Source organism: Cupressus sempervirens, chromosome 3 (assembly GCF_028749045.1).
Source record: "Cupressus sempervirens isolate cs-2001-9-10 chromosome 3, ASM2874904v1, whole genome shotgun sequence".
In the NCBI taxonomy this organism is placed as follows: Eukaryota; Viridiplantae; Streptophyta; class Pinopsida; order Cupressales; family Cupressaceae; genus Cupressus; species Cupressus sempervirens.
Genome location: NC_143120.1, coordinates 48373238 through 48393498, shown reverse-complemented (window position 1 = coordinate 48393498; position 20261 = coordinate 48373238). Strand labels below are relative to the sequence as shown.

The 20261-nt window shown below is 34.7% G+C and overlaps 1 protein-coding gene across 3 annotated transcripts in view; it reads left to right on the top strand.

Annotated features, from left to right (window-relative positions):
• LOC149564729 (MADS-box transcription factor 23-like) overlaps positions 1 to 20261 on the top strand; it is a 231940-nt gene that overhangs the window by 156021 nt on the left and 55658 nt on the right. For 2 of the 3 annotated variants that reach the window (XM_089818290.1, XM_089818288.1), the window contains one exon: positions 13483 to 13533. The exons of the other annotated variant lie outside the window; for it this stretch is intronic. In XM_089818290.1, the coding sequence (XP_089674416.1) occupies positions 13483 to 13533 (51 nt within the window). The remainder of the gene's footprint in view (positions 1 to 13482; positions 13534 to 20261) is intronic. 3 annotated transcript variants of the gene reach the window in all.

Below are 20261 nucleotides of genomic sequence, written 5' to 3'. Positions count from 1 at the left end.
GCTCCTCCCCCTGGATGGGCGCACTCTGGCAAGTTTCCTCGGCTGGCCTTGGCAATTTCTCCTCTACGGCCAGACAAGAAGGATGCGGAGACTGCGACTACCCCAGATCTTGCTTATGCTGCTGACGGCTGGACTGTTCCCAGTCTGGCCCACAATCCCACTGATGCGTGGGGATTTCCTGATAAAGACGATCCTCCCTCTGCTGGTATTGCCTTGGCAGCCTGAGGTTGTTAAAAGTTTTTTTTGATAAATAGTGAATAGTTTCTGGCTGAGGCCATGTTGTTTTTTCCAGCTTCGACCGTGTGAACTCATTCGCGGGGTGATCTTGTATCCCCCAACCCCTTTTTTGTGAATTGTAATCTTAGTAAATTTTATTAATTGAAAAAAACTATTCATCAAAAAAAAAAATTACATGTATTTGGTAGTTTGCAACCAATGACAAACAAACTAGAGACCCAAGCCAACCAACATCTCTACACATTACAGTAATTAAATCCACAAACCCTCAAAGTGGCATATATACCAACATTGACAACCCAATCACTACTTTAAAAAAAAAAATTATTGGCGCATAGTTCTGTTAAATTAATATAGTTTAATCGCCTAGCGTGAATGTGAGATATATCCCTTAAGAGCTACCACCTAACCTGCAACCCCGAGGATCGCCACAATTTACAATCTCCAATACCTGCCCTAGTAAGCCAACTTGTAGCATGATTAAAACTTGCCTAGTCAATGCCTGAAATTAGATGTCACTCTAGTAAAAAGGTGACACATGCCTGGTCGACACATCATGCTTCATGTCAGTTATATAGTCAGTGCTACATTAGCAAAGGGACACTTTTTGTGATACATTATATTTCTGTCAGTAAAAAATTGATGTCCATTTGATAGTTAAAAAAGTATTTAGCTTTTTCCTACAACAACCATACAGTCATAAAAGTCACACTTGAAGAAACTAGGTTCATTGTTTTGGATCTGATGCTCTTCAACTTTCCCACTCCCTGCTGATTTCGAATTTTGAACTATGAATACATAGTCCATGAAGACTAGTTGGACTTCAATTCCAAGCCACATGTTTGTCCAGATTTACAACTTGTGTTAACCTCTAGCCTGGGGGCCCAAGTTGAGGTGGAGGATGTCTAAAAACCCACTGTGGGGGTGGGGGTGGACTCTGTGCAGATTGACCTTGCTAGAGATTCCCCGAGGGATGATTTAGCATTCTTGGGAACGACCTCAAAGAGCCTTAGTGAGAAAGAGAAGGGTACTACTGTCAAGAAGACAAACTAGGAAGCCCTTGTTAGAAATACCACTTGCCCCCCATATCAGAGTAGAAAGTTTTGTCTTTGACTTGATGGCTCAGACATTTCTACCAGAAAATGTAGTGGATAGTATCCCATCCTCCTTGTAGCTTTGTCTAGTGGGACATTTCATTGCTTTTAGACATTCGATTAAAATGGTCAAGAAATGGGTTCCTCAGACAGAAATTGAAAGGAAGTGCTAGTGTTTCTGCTATGCCGAGTGGATTGTTTCTCTTCAAATTTACGGTGGTGGTTGATATGTCCATGGTTCTCTTTGGTACCTGGTACTATAGGAAGTATTGTTTCGTGATTACTAAATGACAACTTGGATTTGATCCCACTTCAGAGTTGAATAGGATAGCCCCAGTATGTGTAAGACTTCCAGGTTTTCCTCTGGAGTTCTAGGATTAGAAAATCTTTGGATGGATTGGGAATTCTTTTGTGCATTTCAGCAGATTTTGTTACTATCCAGAAGCTGAGGTTGGTGTATACCTAATTTTGTGTGAATGTGGAGATTAAGAAAGCTCTCCCTAACTTTGTTACCTTGAACACAAAATGGGGGAACAGGCAAGAACTCTTGGTCTACAAGAATATTGGACTATATTGCCAAAATTGTTCAAAGTTTTGTCACATGGTAGTTGATTGTAAAGCTCTCCAAAATAAGGAAAAGGAGGTGGACTTTCCAAGGATTGTCTCATAGGAAGTACTAAAAGGGGAATCATCCTTACATCCCCCCACCCCGGATATGGTAAAGGAGGGAACCAAAAACTCCAAAATGAGAAGACATGCTAATTGGAAATTTGGGTAGTGCTTGAAAATAACTCTGATGCGAGGGCTAGACAAAGTGAAATCAAGGTGGAACTTAGAGTGGACACTGAAGAAAGCAAGATTGATGATTACCGTTTATTTGTAAGGGATTAATGACTTGCCGAAGACTCCTAGTAAGGAAGTAGAAAAGGTATCTGTTAGGAAGGATGCCCTCTTCAAAGGAAAAGATCTTGGATTTGGCAAGAATTTAAAAGGGTAGCAATGGGGTGGGCACCATGGTCGCTAGCACTTCCTCGGAAGTCAAACAATAAAAGTAGGGTGATAGAGTCTGTCATACCCCTCCAAAGAATTAGGTTTTGACAAAGGCCTTATCACCACCACTTAAGGAGATGACCAATCTCTTGCTGTGTGACATGTTCTGCACTCTCTCTTCTTAGTAGGAGACTGAAGCTGGTGAATGGCAGGTACAGTCGAAAAAGTCCAGAGGAAAGAAGGCAGACTTTGGTTTGGAGGCAAAGTAGGGGAGACCACTGAGAAGGAGTACAAGGACAAAGCGAATGGAAAGGTAGATTGCTAATAGCAAGCAATCAATGTCGGACAATGTTAAAAAGGTAAGAAATGAAGTTCCTCTCATGTACTAAATGGCCCTCAAAAGAAATTTTCTCTTAAATAGTCTAGTTATTCTTAAAGGGTTGATATTCTTCTTATTCAGGAAGTGAGGATGTCCTCTTCGGCTTTCTCTAAATTAGTAGATAAAATATGGGACGAGGCTATGGCTCGGTATAGTGAGGTTGATGGGGCTTCAGAAGGTGTGGCCACCCTCTGGAATTTCCTAGGATGGTGTCGGGGTTAAACTTATGGCAAGACAAAAGCTTTATTGCTACCGAACATTTCTACAATAATATGAGCTGATGTATTCTAAATATATATGCTTGCAACACGAGAGCTGGAAGGCATGAGACTTTGGAGGCTATTTCTACCTTTATGAATAATAATAGGGGAAATAATTTTTTATGCATTGGAGAATTTAATTCTCCTCTTCACCCCTCTAAGAAGTTGGGAGGGATGAATGACTTCATGGAGAGTATGCAGGATCTAGCTAATTTCATAAATCTTAACAATCTTGTTCATATGGACTTGAAAGGGCCCGTATTTAGCTTGTCAAATAATAGGAAAGAACAAGAGCTTATTCAAGTAAAGTTGGATAGGCTACTTGTTTCAGCTGATTGGCAACATCTCATTTTCTCCACTCTAACAACACTTCTCAGAACTGTCTCTAATCTTGCCACATTGTTATTCAATTGGTCTGATAGTTTCTTCAGTGGCCCCAAGCAATACAAATATGAGATTATGTGGCAATCAGACTCAAACCTTGCTCGGTGTGTTGAAGAATGGTGGAAAAATTTGAGTTGAAGGTACGACCATGTACACATTGGCTGGTAAATTGGGGAATGTGGGGAGAAACGTTATCAAATGGGGGAAAACCTCATTTGATGAAATCTTTAAGGAGGAGATTGAGCCAAAATTGGAGGATCTTTAGAATGCCATAGCTGAGGGAGATTTGTTAGCTAATACACTAAAGGAGGAAGAAGAATGTAGAGCTCAATGAAGGATATCACAACAAAAGAAGAAATGTACTAGAAATAAAGGTCTAGGATCCAATAACTTATAGAGGAAGAAATAAATATCACCTCCTTCCATGGGTCGGCCTCTAAGCATAAAAAAGAGAAACACTATAACCTCCTTATAGGATAGTAACAACAATACGCTTGTGGATTGAGAGGATATGAGAAGATGGGCGGTCACTTATTTCATTGATGCCTTTGTTGGTCTGAATAGGAATGTTGATGCAACCTAAAGAAATAAGCTTATCCAGAATTTGCCTAATGTGCTAAATGAGGAGGATAATGAGCTCCTCACTGGCCGAGTGTCAAAGGAGGAAGTGAGGAAGGCAATTTTTTCCATGAAGGCCTACAAGGCCCTTGGGCCAGATGGTTTTTAACATTTTTGGGAGATGATAAAGATGGATATGACTATGGTGGGTAGAGACATTTTCAGAATGGGTAAATTGCTAAGAAGGCTCAACAATACCTTTATTGTCTTGATCCAAAAGGTTCAAGATCCTAAATGTCTTACTGATTTCAAACCCATAAGCTTATGCAATACTGTATATAAGGTGTTCTCGAAAAATTTGGTTAGTAGAATAAAATCCAGAACTTTATTGACACTCCGTAATAGGGTTTTGTCTCGGGTAGACAAACTTTGAATGCAGTTGTTATCGCACACGAGGTGATCCACTCAATGGACAAGAGAAGAAGTCCTACTATCACTCTTAAACGTGATATTTCAAAAGCTTATGATAAGGTGGATTAGGAATTTCTTTATGAAGTACTCAGAAGGATTGGATTCAATAACAAAGTTGTGTGTTTAATTAAAACTATTTTTGGAATCTGTCAATTTTTGTGTTATTGTTAATGGGACACCTTAGGGGTCATTTAAGGCCGGTAGAGGCCTAAAGCAAGGGGACCCTATTTTTCCTCACCTATTTATAATGCTAGTTGAAGTCTTGGGGAGATCCTTCTCAAAATTGTCTCATATGGGATCACTGACAAGTGTCAAGGCTGCCACCTCCATTCCTCTAGAGGTCATTTAATAGTTTTTTGAAGACACCTTATATGGCTATGCTTCAATGGTGGAAGCTAGGATATGGCATAATCAGCTTGATGATTATGTAGATTTATCGAGACAACATATAAACTTCAGTAAGAGTAAACTCTACTTCAACACTGATCAGAACCTCTAGCTATGAATAAAGAATGCTCGCAGCTGTCAAACCGTTGGACTTCTTGATACATACGTTGGTCTTCAGCTAACGATGAAGGAAGTCTCTAACCAATTTTGGAATACCATACTTGAAAGATGCAGTAGAAGCTTGCTGGCTGGAAGGGTAAACTATTGAGTAGTGCAGAGAAGCCATAATTACTTACTGCATTATTGCAATGGGTTCTTGTGTACCCCCTCCCCTTAGTCAAGATAACCCAAATTATGGTGGAGAAACTAAAAAAAGTTCAATGAAATTTCGTATAGACAGGAAGTGAAGAAAATAATAGACTCAGCATGGTTAATTGTTAAATGATGTGTAAACCAAAGGATAAGTGGGGATTGGGGGTGAGAAGGATACTGGATCTAAATAAAGCCCTCCTTGCTAAAATGGGTAAGAGACTTGCAAAGAACTGGGCAAGCTAGTGCAACACAATGAAGGGTAAGTATCTTGGCAATGTCCCTTATGTCTATTGCTTTATGGAGAATGACAAGCCGCAAGGCTCCAAGAAATGGAATAATGTAATGAGGAATTCTAAGATTTTAAGTGATGGTTTGCGGTGACTAGTTGGAAGGGGGAACAAAGTTAGATTCTAGTAGGATAATTGTTTAGGAGAAGCCCCTTCTACATAGTAAATTCTCTCAACTAGAAGAGGTGCTAAAAGGAACGTTGGGGATAAGGTTAGTGATTACCTGTCTGGATAGAGGAAGTGGAAAATTTTTCTGGAGAGGTCCTCCACTATTTAAGTTCCTTAGTTGGTGAGCTCAAGGAGCGACTTGAGGCTTATAAGATTGTCCTATTCCTAGTAGAGGACAGCTTTTCCTAGGAAAGAACATCTGAGAAGTCCTCTATAAGGTTTTCTTACTGCATGTTTTTTGACAATGATATTACTCCCCCATATTGGAGAAAGGTTTGGAATAATTATCTTATTCCTAAGGTTAACTTCTTCTGGTGGACAACACTTCATTGTAAAATTCTCACCATTGACAATCTGAGAAAGGATCGATTTCAAATTTCTAATAGATAATACTTATGCAAAGCTGATGAAAAAAGCATCCATCACATATTCATTCACTGACCTTTCGCTGCGAATATTTCGCAATCTTTCCTACAGAAATTCCAGGTGGAACGGGTCTTGCATTTGGAGTTGCAACAATTTATCCTAAATTAGGATTGCCCCTTTGTGCATCCTTTGCTTAGACTAATGTGGAAAATAATCCCTCCTCATGTTTGCTGGTGAATTTGGAAAGAGAAGAACAACATGATCTTTAGGAAGACGAAGGAGGAGGAAATAATGTGAAATATTATTGTCAGTGTGCTGAAGGAAAATTCAGAAAACAGTAAATGGAAATTGCATCATGGTCCCCCATTTATAAATGAGTAGATGGTTTCTATAAGGTGGCATCTCCCGGATGTTTTCACTAAGTTTGATAACTCTAAAAAACTTAAGAGAAGGAAACCTAAATGGAAATTGCCAACATATCCTAAGGTGAAACTCAATTTTGATGGGGTTAACATGAATGGTTTAGCGGCTGGGGGAGGTGTTCTCAGGGACCACACTAGTAGACAACTGGCTTTTGGTGGCAACCTGGGAAACATCTCTAACACTGTGGCTGATGCTATGCACATTTTTGGGGATTGGAGTTGGTTGTCATCTTATGGTGGAAGCACGTCACTATTGAAAGTGACTCGATGCTAGTTGTGGAGGTGGTTAAATGAAATTTTGACCCAGGATTGTCAATAATGGACGTTATAGGAGATATTTGGAATCTTCGAACAAAACTTGAAAGTTATGGTCTACAACATACTTATCAGGAAGGCAATACTATGGTGGATGCAATGGCTAGCTATGTGTTGTATGTTTAGGGTTTACGGTGCTAGAGACAAATGGAGTCCATCCCAGTTGAAATCCGCACTCTTATTGAGAGGGAATAAAATATTATACAAGGAGAATGAATTTAAAACTTTTGTATTTTTGTATTTTTATTTTCATATGAAAGAGATTGACGGTTAAAATTATTTAAACAAAACCTCTTAAGAACTTAAAACACCATCCATGAATTTGCCTAGTGATGGTGATGCTCCTATGCCTAATTCTTTTCTGACAATGCTTCCACCCCTTCATCGTGTTTCTTGCAAGGAAATTCTCCGCAATTAAATCATACTATCATAACAAGTTATAAATAATCATAAAGGCTAGTTGCCTTTTCAATTCCATGAATTTGTGATAAATAATCAACTAGCATGTTATCTTCACATGAAATTATAACAACTAACCATCTTATCATTTCACAAGATTATAACCTATTTAACTATCAACTGACTTTATGTGAACCTCAATGGCTATATTTTAAATTAGGTAAAAAATTGGGATGTAACATACCATTCATTCCCTTTGTGTTTCATCGTCCTCGATGAAATTGAAATTGTAACGAACATTATAAAGGAGTATTTAAAATTGGAATGTAACATACCATTCCCCTTTGTGTTTCATCGTCCTCGATGATCTTTGCAAATTAAACTCTAAAGGAATATTCCTAATACAAAATGAATATTATAGCATCGTGATATCATTTCCTTTCAAAATTGGATCAAAATCTAAATCATACTCAAAACTCAAGGTCCATTTTTACTTCAATATTTCTAGAAAGATACTTACATGATATCATAAAATTAAACACAGTCACCTAAGTTCACTTTACAGTACTTGTGGTCATCTTAGCATCAATTGAGTTGATTCTATTTCATATTCCTGTCATACTCATGTAGACACTCACCATATCATTAGTTCAATTCCATATTGATATCTTCATTTAAGAGGATTTTCAGGGTTCAATAACTAAGAGTAAGATAAGTATTCAAAATTGGAATTCTTCAACTAGCAATTTCTAGATCATAACTTGATCATAATTTAAATCACTTATACATCCCATTTGGCATATGGCACTTATTAATGGGTAGATCATCCTTGCAAACTTACAGATCACCTAAAAAAGGTTAGTGAATCCATGTTTTTCCATTTATGTAACCTCGGCCTTTTTGCCCATCTTATCACAATTAAATTTCATTAGAATAATCATATCATGATCGAATATACACTTCATCACCAAAATAATATACAACAACTCAGTATGTAAAGTCAACATCACATGTGTATTATACATGTATAGCAGTGTGTCAAAGGGTAAAAACATGATATTCTATGCAAGATCATCATACATCTAATTAAGATCATAAGCATCTAAAACAATTCATAAGATTTTTATCGAGTAGCTCATCATTCATTTCTAAATATCTGGAAGTTTATCTTTTCCATTTGTGTGACCTAGGCTTTCATGCCCATCTTGTCAGTGTAATGTTTCAAGGAAAAAAAATTCAAGTCAAACAAAAGTTTACATATGTAAAAAAGCATTGATAGTTTGAATTATGCAAGTGTGTACTGGAGCACAAAATGATCTTGTCATTTAACATAAAAAAGGATCATGGTTCACGATTTTGTTTTCCTTTTGTTCAAGTTCAAAAATAGAGAACAATTTATTTCGACCATTTCATAAGAACAGGAATATAATGGCATTAAGTAAATGTTGGGAACATTCAACTGAAAAGAAATATTTAGCCATCATCAAGATTTTAGATAACATCTCATCAAGGTTATAAGAGCTGTTTTTGGATTGCGCAAGCCTCAAGCATTGCTGAGAGGAGAAGCATTGACATAGGCTTAACCTCCCAACCTCGGACCATACTTATCCCCACACATTCTATCAAATTAGAATGGCCCTCCCTACCTCGAGATCAGGCTTGGGATGTTCTTTAGTCCAGCCACCTGAGCATACTGGTATTTAGAATGTTTGCTTAGTTAATAGGCGTGTCTTGCCTTACTAACTGGCGCCACTAACAATCTTTGTGATCAAAAGATGGCACATATGCCTATAAACTATGTTGGCCAAGGATTTCTAATGGGCTCAACGACCCGATCACCACCGCTCGACTTGTCAATTATGTCATTTCTGATTCTGATTCATCTTTATGATATTGAAGTTTATACATTTGTCCATTTCATATCATCTCAGCCTTTCTCGGTGTGAGTTTTTTCTAGTTTTGATTATAATATCTGGTTATGTAAAATAAATCTTTTTGAACATTACATTTTTAGTTTCTCAAAAACAGTGTTGGGTCCAAGGTTTCAATGTTGAACCCAACGCTTTAATACCATATGTAACATCCACTTTTCCCTAGTCTAATTTAACAACCAACATATCTAAGAATTACAAATATTACTTCATTTTCATAAGAAAACAGTTAAATCAATTCCGTTCATATGAAAGAGATTGACGGTTAAAATTAGTTAAATAAAATTTCTTAACTAAGAACTTAAAACACCATCAAAAAATTTACTATAGAAAATAAAATCCACATATCATGAAATTTGAACCAAGAAATCATTGTAGGGATGCTTCTGCAATCACCTAGATTACTGCACAAATACTACTATAACAATATCATATAACGACTTCTATCCAATACTGCTATATCAAAAATCAAATGACAATTACCATTAAATACCACTATATAAAATTAGGGCATCACATAGCACTGTATCAATTAGGGCATCAATTACCATTGGATCATTTAGGGCATTACATACCACTGTATCAATTAGGGCTTCAATTACCATTGGATCATTTAGGGCATCCTATACCACTGTATCAATTCGGGCTTCAGATACCACTAAATCAATTAGGGCTTCAGATACTACTGTATCATTTAGGGCTCATTCCTTTCCTTCCATTTCTTTTCTGTGGCAATAACATAAGATTATAAGATATGCTCCTATTTATTATTCATATAAATGAAAGGTTGATATAACAATTCATTAGATAAATTTGTCTCTCCTAACTAAATGTAAAATAATTGTAACAATGACATAACTCAATTAATCTTACTTTAGTCTTGCCTATATATCGTAAAAGCAAAAATATGTGTTCCAACAAACATTTGAGTGTATAGCTTATCTTTGTTTGTGGTACGTCCGACAATTTGGGGAGAGGTGAAACATTGTCAGGGGCTTAACCACCCAACCTCGGACTTTAACTTATTCCCCACACAATCTCTAATGAGAAAGACCCTCCCTACCCGGAATAGACAGGGATCATCTTGTCATCTGCTAAGCATCCTCGTATCTAACCACACCACTCAACTTGACAACATGAGATAATAACATGATCATGCATGAGCTATTAAACGATATTATTCTAGAATTAATGTATCACATCTGACTTTTATTTTCTAAGTTATTGTAGACTCCATCTGATCTCTTCACTCTTTCCATGGTTATTCAGCTGGTGAATCCTAGGTGCTCGGATCTCAGAGCAATTGACTCTGTCTGTTGATCCTCAACTAAATTATAAAATATATATATTTTTCAGCCTATCACAATCTGTGATTTGAAAAAGATATTCTTAAAGAATGCATAATTTATTGTATAATTCTAATCTCCATTGGCATAATGATTTATGGATTCATTTTATGGTTACTTGGCTTTCATTTGCCATGAATAGATCTACTCAAAAGAGAATCAATTATGTTATATCAAACAAGATATCAACAAGTTATCATCATGATTAATATTGTTGTTTACTGCTATTGCACAATTTGTTCAAGAAAACAGATTAGAAACATTGGATTCGGGTGTTCCACATAACCTGGATAATTTGTAGATGATGTCTTGTTGAACGCTCAGCTACTTGTCACACCTATATTTGCAAAGTAAATAACACATCTCCAACATAAATGTACTTCACGATTTCCGATAGAATATATGAATGGGCATGAAATCTTGGGAAGAATTTATTGAAAGGTATAGACTAGTATTGGCAGGGATATAAATATTAAGAAGAAGGAATTCAGGTGTTGTGGTAGAAGGTGGAAGTGATCATAGAAAAATCATAGCATGAACAAGGTAGTATGTGCCTAGCTGGCCGCTATGTTTCAGCCTCCCATAAACGTTCTTCAAGCACCATTAACCCAAGTATATATGAACCACGTAATCTCAAATCAAGATAATAAATAAAACTTGATTGCTATGGTGGCAGTGATCTTTCCAATTGAAGTTGCAGGTTATCAACTTAAGCAAGAGAGTCAGAAATAAAAGGGAGAAAGAGTCGGAATTGAGAAGAAGGCAGTCGAGTGCCATGAAAATATATATCGGGTATGAGAGTTCTTGCCTCCTTGTCTCCACTCGTCTTAGGATATCAAAAGGTCTAAGGAGACTCTTTGGCTTCCGGAACATAAAGAATATCTTGGCAATTAAAAACGCTAGGTGTTTAATTGGTTATAAGCAAGGGAAGAATAAAGATGGAAAAAGAGTTGGAAGCTTGAAATTCGAATGTTATTATGCTTGAATATTATAATTTTATATTATATGTGTACATGTAAATATATTAATGGGGTGACATCACTTTATTAAATTATTATAATATAATGGTGTCATTTCATTTTTATATCTATATGTACGTATATAGATATATCTATTATAATAATATGGTGAAAGATCATTAAAAATCCTTTGAGGTACGTTTTATATTTTAACTCAATTATTTTATGTTTCTCAAATTATTTATTTAAATAGCTCATGCATTTTCATCAATTGTATTCTGATGTTCAAGTCACTAGGTCCTCAACCCATTTGCCTAGTGATGGTGATGCTTTTGTACCTAATTCTTTTCTGACAATGCTTCCACCCCTTTGTCGTGTTTCCTGCAAGGAAATTCTTCACAATTAAATCATAACAGCTAGCTGCCTTTTCAATTCTATGAATTCGTGATAAATAATCAACTAGCATGTTATCTTCACATGAAATTATAACGACTAACCATCTTATCATTTCACAGGATTATAACCAATTTAATTGTCAACTGACTTCATGTGAACCTCAACGGCTATATTTTAAATTAGGTCAAAAATTGGGATGTAACATTAGGTTTATTGGGTAGGGTTCGATGTTTTTGATGTTACAAGAAGGGTGGTTTTTCTTATAGTGTTTTACTGTAAATATGTCATTAATGGTTTATTCATGGTGATGTACTAAGGGCCAATCCCCTCGTTTTGGCTGGTTTTAATGTCTAAAACAACAATACAATCTTCAAATTTAATCACATTGTTTGTTGACGTCAATATTGTTTTGTATTTTTCACCCTTTAACATTGAAATGTATGATTTTGTAGTCTAACTTTGAAGGCGTGTATCATGCTCATCTTATGTCCTTTTTTCGAGGAGTTTTTTTTAATTTGGAGTAGAATTTTCTAGGTGACATTATTTTCTAATTTTGGTGGATAAATTATCTAGAAATTTTAGTTTTTCATGACTATACATGTCTAAACCTGATTTCTACAACTTCCGCAACCTCGTTCAAGCTCATGTTAACACTTTTTTAAGTTCTGTTCTTTTTGAAACTACATGAACTTTTGTCTACTTTCCACAATTTTATCAGTCATTAGCTATTGAAAGTGGACATATCACTTTCAACATTAGGTCTATTTTGGCTTTATTTGGCACTTGTATTTGCTTGGATATTTGTGGAATCTTACAAATTTTTCATTAGAGTCCTCTATATCCTAATTTGGGTAGTTTTACATGGAGGGATGATTGGTTGTATATACATGACATATGTATTCTTTGGGGTGTCGTGAGTCCATCCATTGTCACATCTTATTTGTCTTCATCACTCTCTTAGACAAGAGTTTTGTTGCGTGAGGTTTTCTCCCTTCTCTGCTTTAGGAGAGATTTATTACGTTGCATTTACATTGTACATTGGTATCTAACATTGCTTAGTAGTTAGACCTCTCGTGTATTGTGAGTTTAAGTGAGTTCTCCTAAGTTGCACTTCAGCTTAGGTGTTGGTGTAATTAAATGTTCCTAATTATACTTTACTTAAACTTACGTTGGATAATACATTGCATAGTAATTTACATACAAGGCACCTAGGAGTTTGCATCTATATTTACATAAGGTGTAAGAGAAATTCCACTTTAGGTGGTGGTAGTTGTTATTACATTCCACTTTATGTCTGAGATTCATTTTAGCTCACATATCACATTATCATCCTCCACATGTTAACCATACTTTATTACATAATGGAGAATGATCCACCTTTGTTAGACAAGTGATTCTACTTTCTGTAACTCGTCTACTCCTTAGCATAGTCTCTTGTTGTCTTGCCTATGTAAGAAGGCACATCTACATTATTAACAATTCTAGTTGAATCAATGAATCCAATAATTATGGTATTATAATCTAATGAATGTCTGTGATCAATAACCTCATTCTTTTATCTTTATACAATTATATCGTCATTTTCTTGTAGAAGTTATCTTAGCCTTACATTTGATCTTAAAAATATTCTAGAATCACTTAAAACTCTAATTTTTAGTATTAACCTTTCTTTAACTATTTTTTCTCATTTTACCTTTATGTTTGTCTGCCTTCCTTACTGAAAAGAACTCTAATTTTTAATTAAAAGTGAGAAAAAGATTAGGATGGCTAATAATATAAAAATCTATAGAAATGTTGATTGTTTTGCAATCTAAATGGTAGGACATGAATAAAGGGGACGATACAAGTGTCAAACATGCAAATAGTGAAGAGGTGAGGACATTCGAAATAGTAGTTTTTTTTTTTCTTTTGAAAAGCATTTGCTATTATACTAATAGTCATGACTCGTAGCCACTGTTTTTGTTTTATTAGATTGTACTTAATTTATAATAGGGTTTTTGGTCAGCAATTTTCTTATATATCAAACTGTATTAGAGTTATTGGCCATCAGGCATAACAAACCAAGGGTAGATTAATTTTATCACTTTGGTATATATATGTGTCTGCTTCAGAGACTAAGACAAGGTTTTGTATATTAAATAAATATTATCATTTGAATGTGCAATTTGATGGATGGGTAGAGGCGCAATAAAATGAAAATATTGAACACAATGTGTTATGGCACAATAAAAATTATGTTATATTCCATTCATCGTGATTTCAAATGAATACATAGTGCCTTCTTATAAGCAAGTGTACAATAATCTAGATAAATCTAGCATTACCTGACAAGACATAAAATCTATATACTTTTGGAACATACTACAGCCGGCACAACCAAAATACCTAAACCTAAAAATCTAGAAACATCTAATGATGGACAATTAATCCTAAGTAGAAATTATTATTTCTAAAACTCCCTCCTAATTTCTACTATCTACATCATTAATATTTTCAATGCTCAATGCTTCTCTCAAAATCTCAAATTGTTCCTATGCTAAAGCCTTGGTGAAGATATCTGCAAGTTGCTCCTCTGATCTGCAATGTTGTAGATAAATTTCTCTGTTAATAACCAGCTCTCCAATGAAGTGATACCTTGTGTCAATGTGTTTTGTCCTCTTATGAAACACATGGTTCTTTGAAAGCGCAATATCAGACTTTTTGTCACAATAGATTGTAGTATGTCCATCTTGAGCTTGCATTAAGTCTTTCAAAATCCTTCACATCCATATTGCTTTACATGTTGTTATTGTTCCCACTACATACTTGGCTTCAGCTGATGAAAGAGTTACTACAGCTTGCTTCTTTGATGCCCAGGCTACAACTCCTTTCCCAAGATGAAATGCATATCCAAATGTGCTCCTTCTATCTTCAATAGTCCTTGCAAAATCACTATCTATATATCCAACTAACTGAAAATCATCTGAAGTAGAATATAATATGCCATGATTCATAGTTCCTGCAATATATTTTAATATTCTTTTTCTTGCCTGCCAATGTGTGTTCTTAGGTGAGCCCATGAATATGGAAATTAAACTCAATCCATACATAATATCTAGTCTAGTTGTTGTGAGATACATCAAACTACAAACCAATCTTCTGAATATGGTTGAGTCAAAACCTTTTTCAATATCTTCTCTATTTAGTTTGGTGCCTACTACCACAGGTGTAGAAACTGGACTACACTCTATCAATTTAAATCTTTTCAAAACATCTTTTGCATATTTACTTCAACAAATGCAAATTCCTTTATCATTTCAAGTAACTTCAATGCCAAGAAAATAGTTCATCAATCCTAGATCTGTGATTTCAAATTCCTTTTTCATTGCTGATTTAAACATGTCAATAGATAGATTGCCTATAAAGATCAAATCATCAACCTATTCTGATAGTATCAAGTCTTGCTACAGGTGCAAATGTCTCATTATGGTCGACCCCATATTCTTGTGAAAATCCCTTAGCAACTAACCTTGCCTTATATTTGTCTATATCTCCATTAGCTTTGAACTTAGTCTTATAAACCCATTTTACACCTATGCAATCTTTGTTCTTGGGAAAACCAACTAATTCCCGTGTATCATTTCTCTCAATAGATTCTATTTCATCATTCATTGCATTAATCCAATGTCCTTCCTTAATTGCATCTTCAAAATATATAGGATCTTGAGCAAATAAAGAAAAATTTGATTGCAAATCTATTTTACTTCCTTGATCATAAATCTCATTCAGGCTTCCAGTTTTCTTGCTTTTAATCCTTGATCTCAATTTTGCAAGTATAGGATTTGAATCATTACTTGTGAATTCGAAGATTCTCCATGTTGAACTTCATTTTCTAAGTGATCTCCTTGGTCACTTGGTTGATCCTCTTGATCTTCATGATCCTTTTTATCATTCTCATCATATGGTATTGTTGCAGTTCTGTAACAATTATATCTATATTTCCATCCAAAGATTCATCCTATTTAAATACAACATCCCTAGTTGCAATGACTTTTTTGGTGATAGGATTAAACAACCTATATGCCTTGGATTGCTCATAATAGCCAACAAAAATGCATTTCTCACTTTTATCATCTAATTTACTTCTAATTTCTTTTGGAACATGTGCATATGCAATACAACCAAATACTTTGAGATGAGAAACACTATGAATCTTACCACTCCATGCATATTGTGGAATCATGTCCCTCACAATCTTTGTTGGACTCCTATTCAAGATATAAACAGCATAAGAAACTGCATCAGCCTAATACTCATTAGGAAGATTCTTACCTTTCAACATGCTCCTTGCCATCTCCATTATCATCATATTCTTTCTCTCTGCAACACCATTTTGTTGTGGTGTGTAACTGGTAGCAAATTTCTTTTTGATTCCATGATCCTTGGAATAATCTAAAAATCATTTGACTTATACTCTCCTCTATTAGATTTCAATACCTTGATAGGTAAACCATTTTGTTTCTCAACAAAAGCCCTGAATTTTTTAAATTTGCCAAAAGTTTCAGATTTGCATTTAAGAAAGTAAACTCATGTCTTTCTACTAAAGTCATCAATAAATGTTAAGAAATAAATACTCCCCCCTAATGATGGTGTTTTCATTGGACCACATATATCTGAACGCAAAACTCTAAAGGTAATAGTTCTATATGACATCCCTTTTGGAAAGCTCTCTCTATAATGTTTGACTAAAATACAACTTTCACATGGACTTAATGATACTTCAATTGGGGGTAAGTCTCTTACCATTTCCTTTCTTTGCAATAAAGATAATCCTTTGAGATTTAGATGACCATACCTCAAGTGCCATATCCATGTCTGATCTTGACATGTTGCTTTGAAACTTGATGCAATTTCATCAATCATATTGCTCTTCATCCAAAGTGGAAACATTTTGTTATTTGTCATTTCAACCCTTGCAATCACCAAGTTACAAGGAGGCATATCAAATATAGTGCACACATTTTTCTCAAAAATAACTCTATAACCTTTTTGACTAAGTTGCCCCAGACTTATAAGATTATGTTTCAAAGCGGGTACAAAGTATACATCATAAATAAATTTCTTACCATGCTTTGTTCTAACATTGATTGTACCTTTTCCACTTACTTCCACTATCTCATTGTTTCCCAACTTCACTTCTGATTTAATTGATCTATCCAAACTTTCAAAAAAGTCTTTATTTCTTGTCATATGATTGCTGCAACCACTATCTTGAAACCAAAAATCATTTGAACTCTCTTGGAATACATTGGAAGTAATGAACAATGTCTCAAAACTACTCTCATAAAAATTTGCATTTTTCTTACCCATATCAGCTTGTTTCTTTCTATTTTCATTTGCAAAATGTCCAAGCTTCTTGTAGTAATAACATTGAACATTTGTTTTATCATACTTCTGTGATGTCTAGCTGTTATTACATCCCCTTGAGTTGAAGTATTGATTTCTCCTTCCTCTTGGATTTGAACTTTTTCTTTCTTCTTTTTGAAAATTATATCTGCATCTTCCTCTTCCTCTAAATCTGGAATTTAGTCTTCCTCTGCCTCTACCAATTGTCATTTGTGTTTTTAATGCAGTCTCAAGTGAATTACCATTACACTTGTTCAACTTGTCTTCATGATTATACAAGGATCCAAACACCTCATCTATAGATAATGTTGTTAAATCCTTAGCTTCTTCAATTGCAACCACAATATTATCAAATTTAGAAAGCAAACTTCTTAAAATCTTTTCTACAACTTTTTGATTAGTAAGCCCATCACTATTCATTCTTACTTAATTAACCACATTCATAACAAGATCTGAAAATTGCTCTACAGAATCAGAATCCTTCATTTGTAAATTCTCAAATTCTCTTCTAAGTGTTTGCAATTTAACAATCTTTACCAAACTTGTACCTTAGTATGCAGTCTCAAGAATGTTCCAAGCTTGCTTGGTTGTAACAGCTGGCTTAATTTTTTCAACAACAGAGTCAATCCAATGCTTGTCCAATAATTTGCAAAGTTTTTTTATTCTGCTGCCTATTCTCATCAAGCTTTTTCTTTTGATTAGCATTTAAAGTAGAGTCATCTACAAGTTCAACATAACCATTTAAGATTATATATGATGACTCATAGGAATCAAATATAAATTTCATTCTAAAAGCCCGATCATCATAATTCTTTCTAGGAAACATTGGAATTGAAGGCTGAAAACTCCTTGAAGCCATGCCTAATAAAAACTCATAAAAAAAAATACACAGATATACCAAACCCTAAATAGGGCAACAAGAAACTTACGGATGTCACAACAAAATAGTTTGTATGACTTTCAGTCCCCTTTCTTTATTGCAATCCTGCTTATGCACAATCATCTGAACTCATCTTTTTAACCTTGCTTTGATACCAATTTGATGGATGGGCAGAGGCACAATAAAATGAAAATATTGAACACAATGTGCTGCGCCAAGTGTACAATATTCTACATAAATCTAACATTAGCCGACAACACAAAATCTACATACTGCTGAAAAATACTACAACTGACACAACCAAAATACCTAAACCTTAAAATCTACAAACATCTAATGACGGACAATTAATCCTAAGTAGAAATTATTATTTCTAACACAATTGCTTGTTCTGTGCACTTGTATTATGTGTGATTAAGTGTGTGTAAGGTTAGTGCTCATTGTATTGTCTGGTAACCAAGGAGGCATGGTTTGCTGCTTGTGTCATCAGGTGATCTCTTTATTCGTTGGTGCGGTAAATGTTTTATATTTAATATTCTTTGGGCATTTTAGGAATTAATATAGTTTGCTTTATGTTGTAATTGTGTATACTTAAACGTCAATTTGCAATGGCAATCCTACTGTTGTTTGTGTGTTTTAAGAATTGAATGCAGTCTACTTTATGGTTTATATTCATTCACAATATTCAATTCAGATCTTAGCTTGATACTCCACTTGTGTAAGCTTTGATTCCAGGGTAAATTAAACAAACGTTAGCTTAATCTGAGAATAGTTCTTCAATTTATAAATCAATCTTCGTTTTGACATTTAATTGGTTTATGAATGTTCTTTTCATTATTGTCGTCATTCGCAGTGCTGATTAATTGAAACGTTTATTCTGAAGATTCTTGAACCTCTGTAAGTTGTTCACTCATTAGTCTGCAACAAATATACACTATTACAGATGTTTTAAATTAAGGTAAAAACAGGTTTTGAAGGGGACCTGAAACCCTTAATAATGAATCAAAAGATAAACCATTAAGTTCCACCAGATTTTATAAAGCCCTGAAACCTGCATTTTTAAAAGAATCAAAATCAAGTTTTACAGGGACTTGAAAACACAAAATAAAACCAAAAAATGAGACCAGGTTTTACAAGGACCTGGAACCTAGTTTTAAAATAACAAAACTAGATAAAAAATCCTAGACAATCGACCAGAAACCAGGACAACTAGCAAGATAGAGACCAAAGACACAGAAAAATTGCTATTGGGGTAAGTGCACCAAGTTGTGGTGCCAAAAGGGGGTATAAGTGGACACCTTTTTTCTGAAATCAGCAATTTTTGAACTTCAACAAGAATTTGAAGATAGTTACGCTCAAAATTTTAAGATATGACAAAAACAAAAGTAGTAGTCCTTTGAATCTAGTTTCTAAACTACTAATTTTTTTTCAAAATGGTTTAGTTTTAGGTCCTCAAAAAAGGGGGCCACAGAAAGTGGTACTATTTATTTCAAAAAAACATAACATAGTACAAAGTGTGGCCCCCCTGAAATTTTAACTTTTTTTTTGAATTCTTTAATCGCTCTAGTCCAAAGTTACCTAACACTGTAGTTTGTCCTAGATTTTTCTAGTAATTTTATAATTTGTTTTTTTTTCATGAATATTTTAATTAGACACATCCCAAAAACGTTAAATATCTATGTGCTCCCCCAAGAAATGATTGAAAACTAATCTAAAATCAAAACTTCTTTTTTTCAAAGTGTGTAGAATGGAGTCTAGTTTCTAAAAAACTAAATTGTTGCAAAATTTGATGAACGAGCTAAAATTTACAGCCCAATACTAGTACATGTTGGTTTTTTGACAAAAAATGGACATACATTCAAAAGAAAGTATAGATGAAAGGTTTGAAATAGTTCAAATAAAAAATAAATTATATGGTTATATAGCTAATACAAAGACCTACAATGTCATGTAACCTGATTTTATCGATGCTCAACCACGAGGAAATTTAAAGGAGAGCACATAAGAAAAATCAATCATTTTTTGTATGTTTGCAGCAAAACATGTCTCAGACCAGTTTACAAACTCCAAACCTTTGAGTTGGATCCCCAAGGCAAAACCAAACTTTAGGTTTGGTAGGATGCAAAGCTTTAAATAGCGCGTGCACCCTATAGTGCGTGTGCGCTACATGCTATTTAAAATTTTTTAAATTTAATTCTAAATAGCGCGTACGTGTTTTATAAATTTTAATTTTTTTGAAAAGTGCATACACACTATAGCCCGTACACACTATTTAAAGCTTTTTAAATTTAATTCTTAATAGTGCATACGCGCTTTATAATTTTATTTTTTAAAA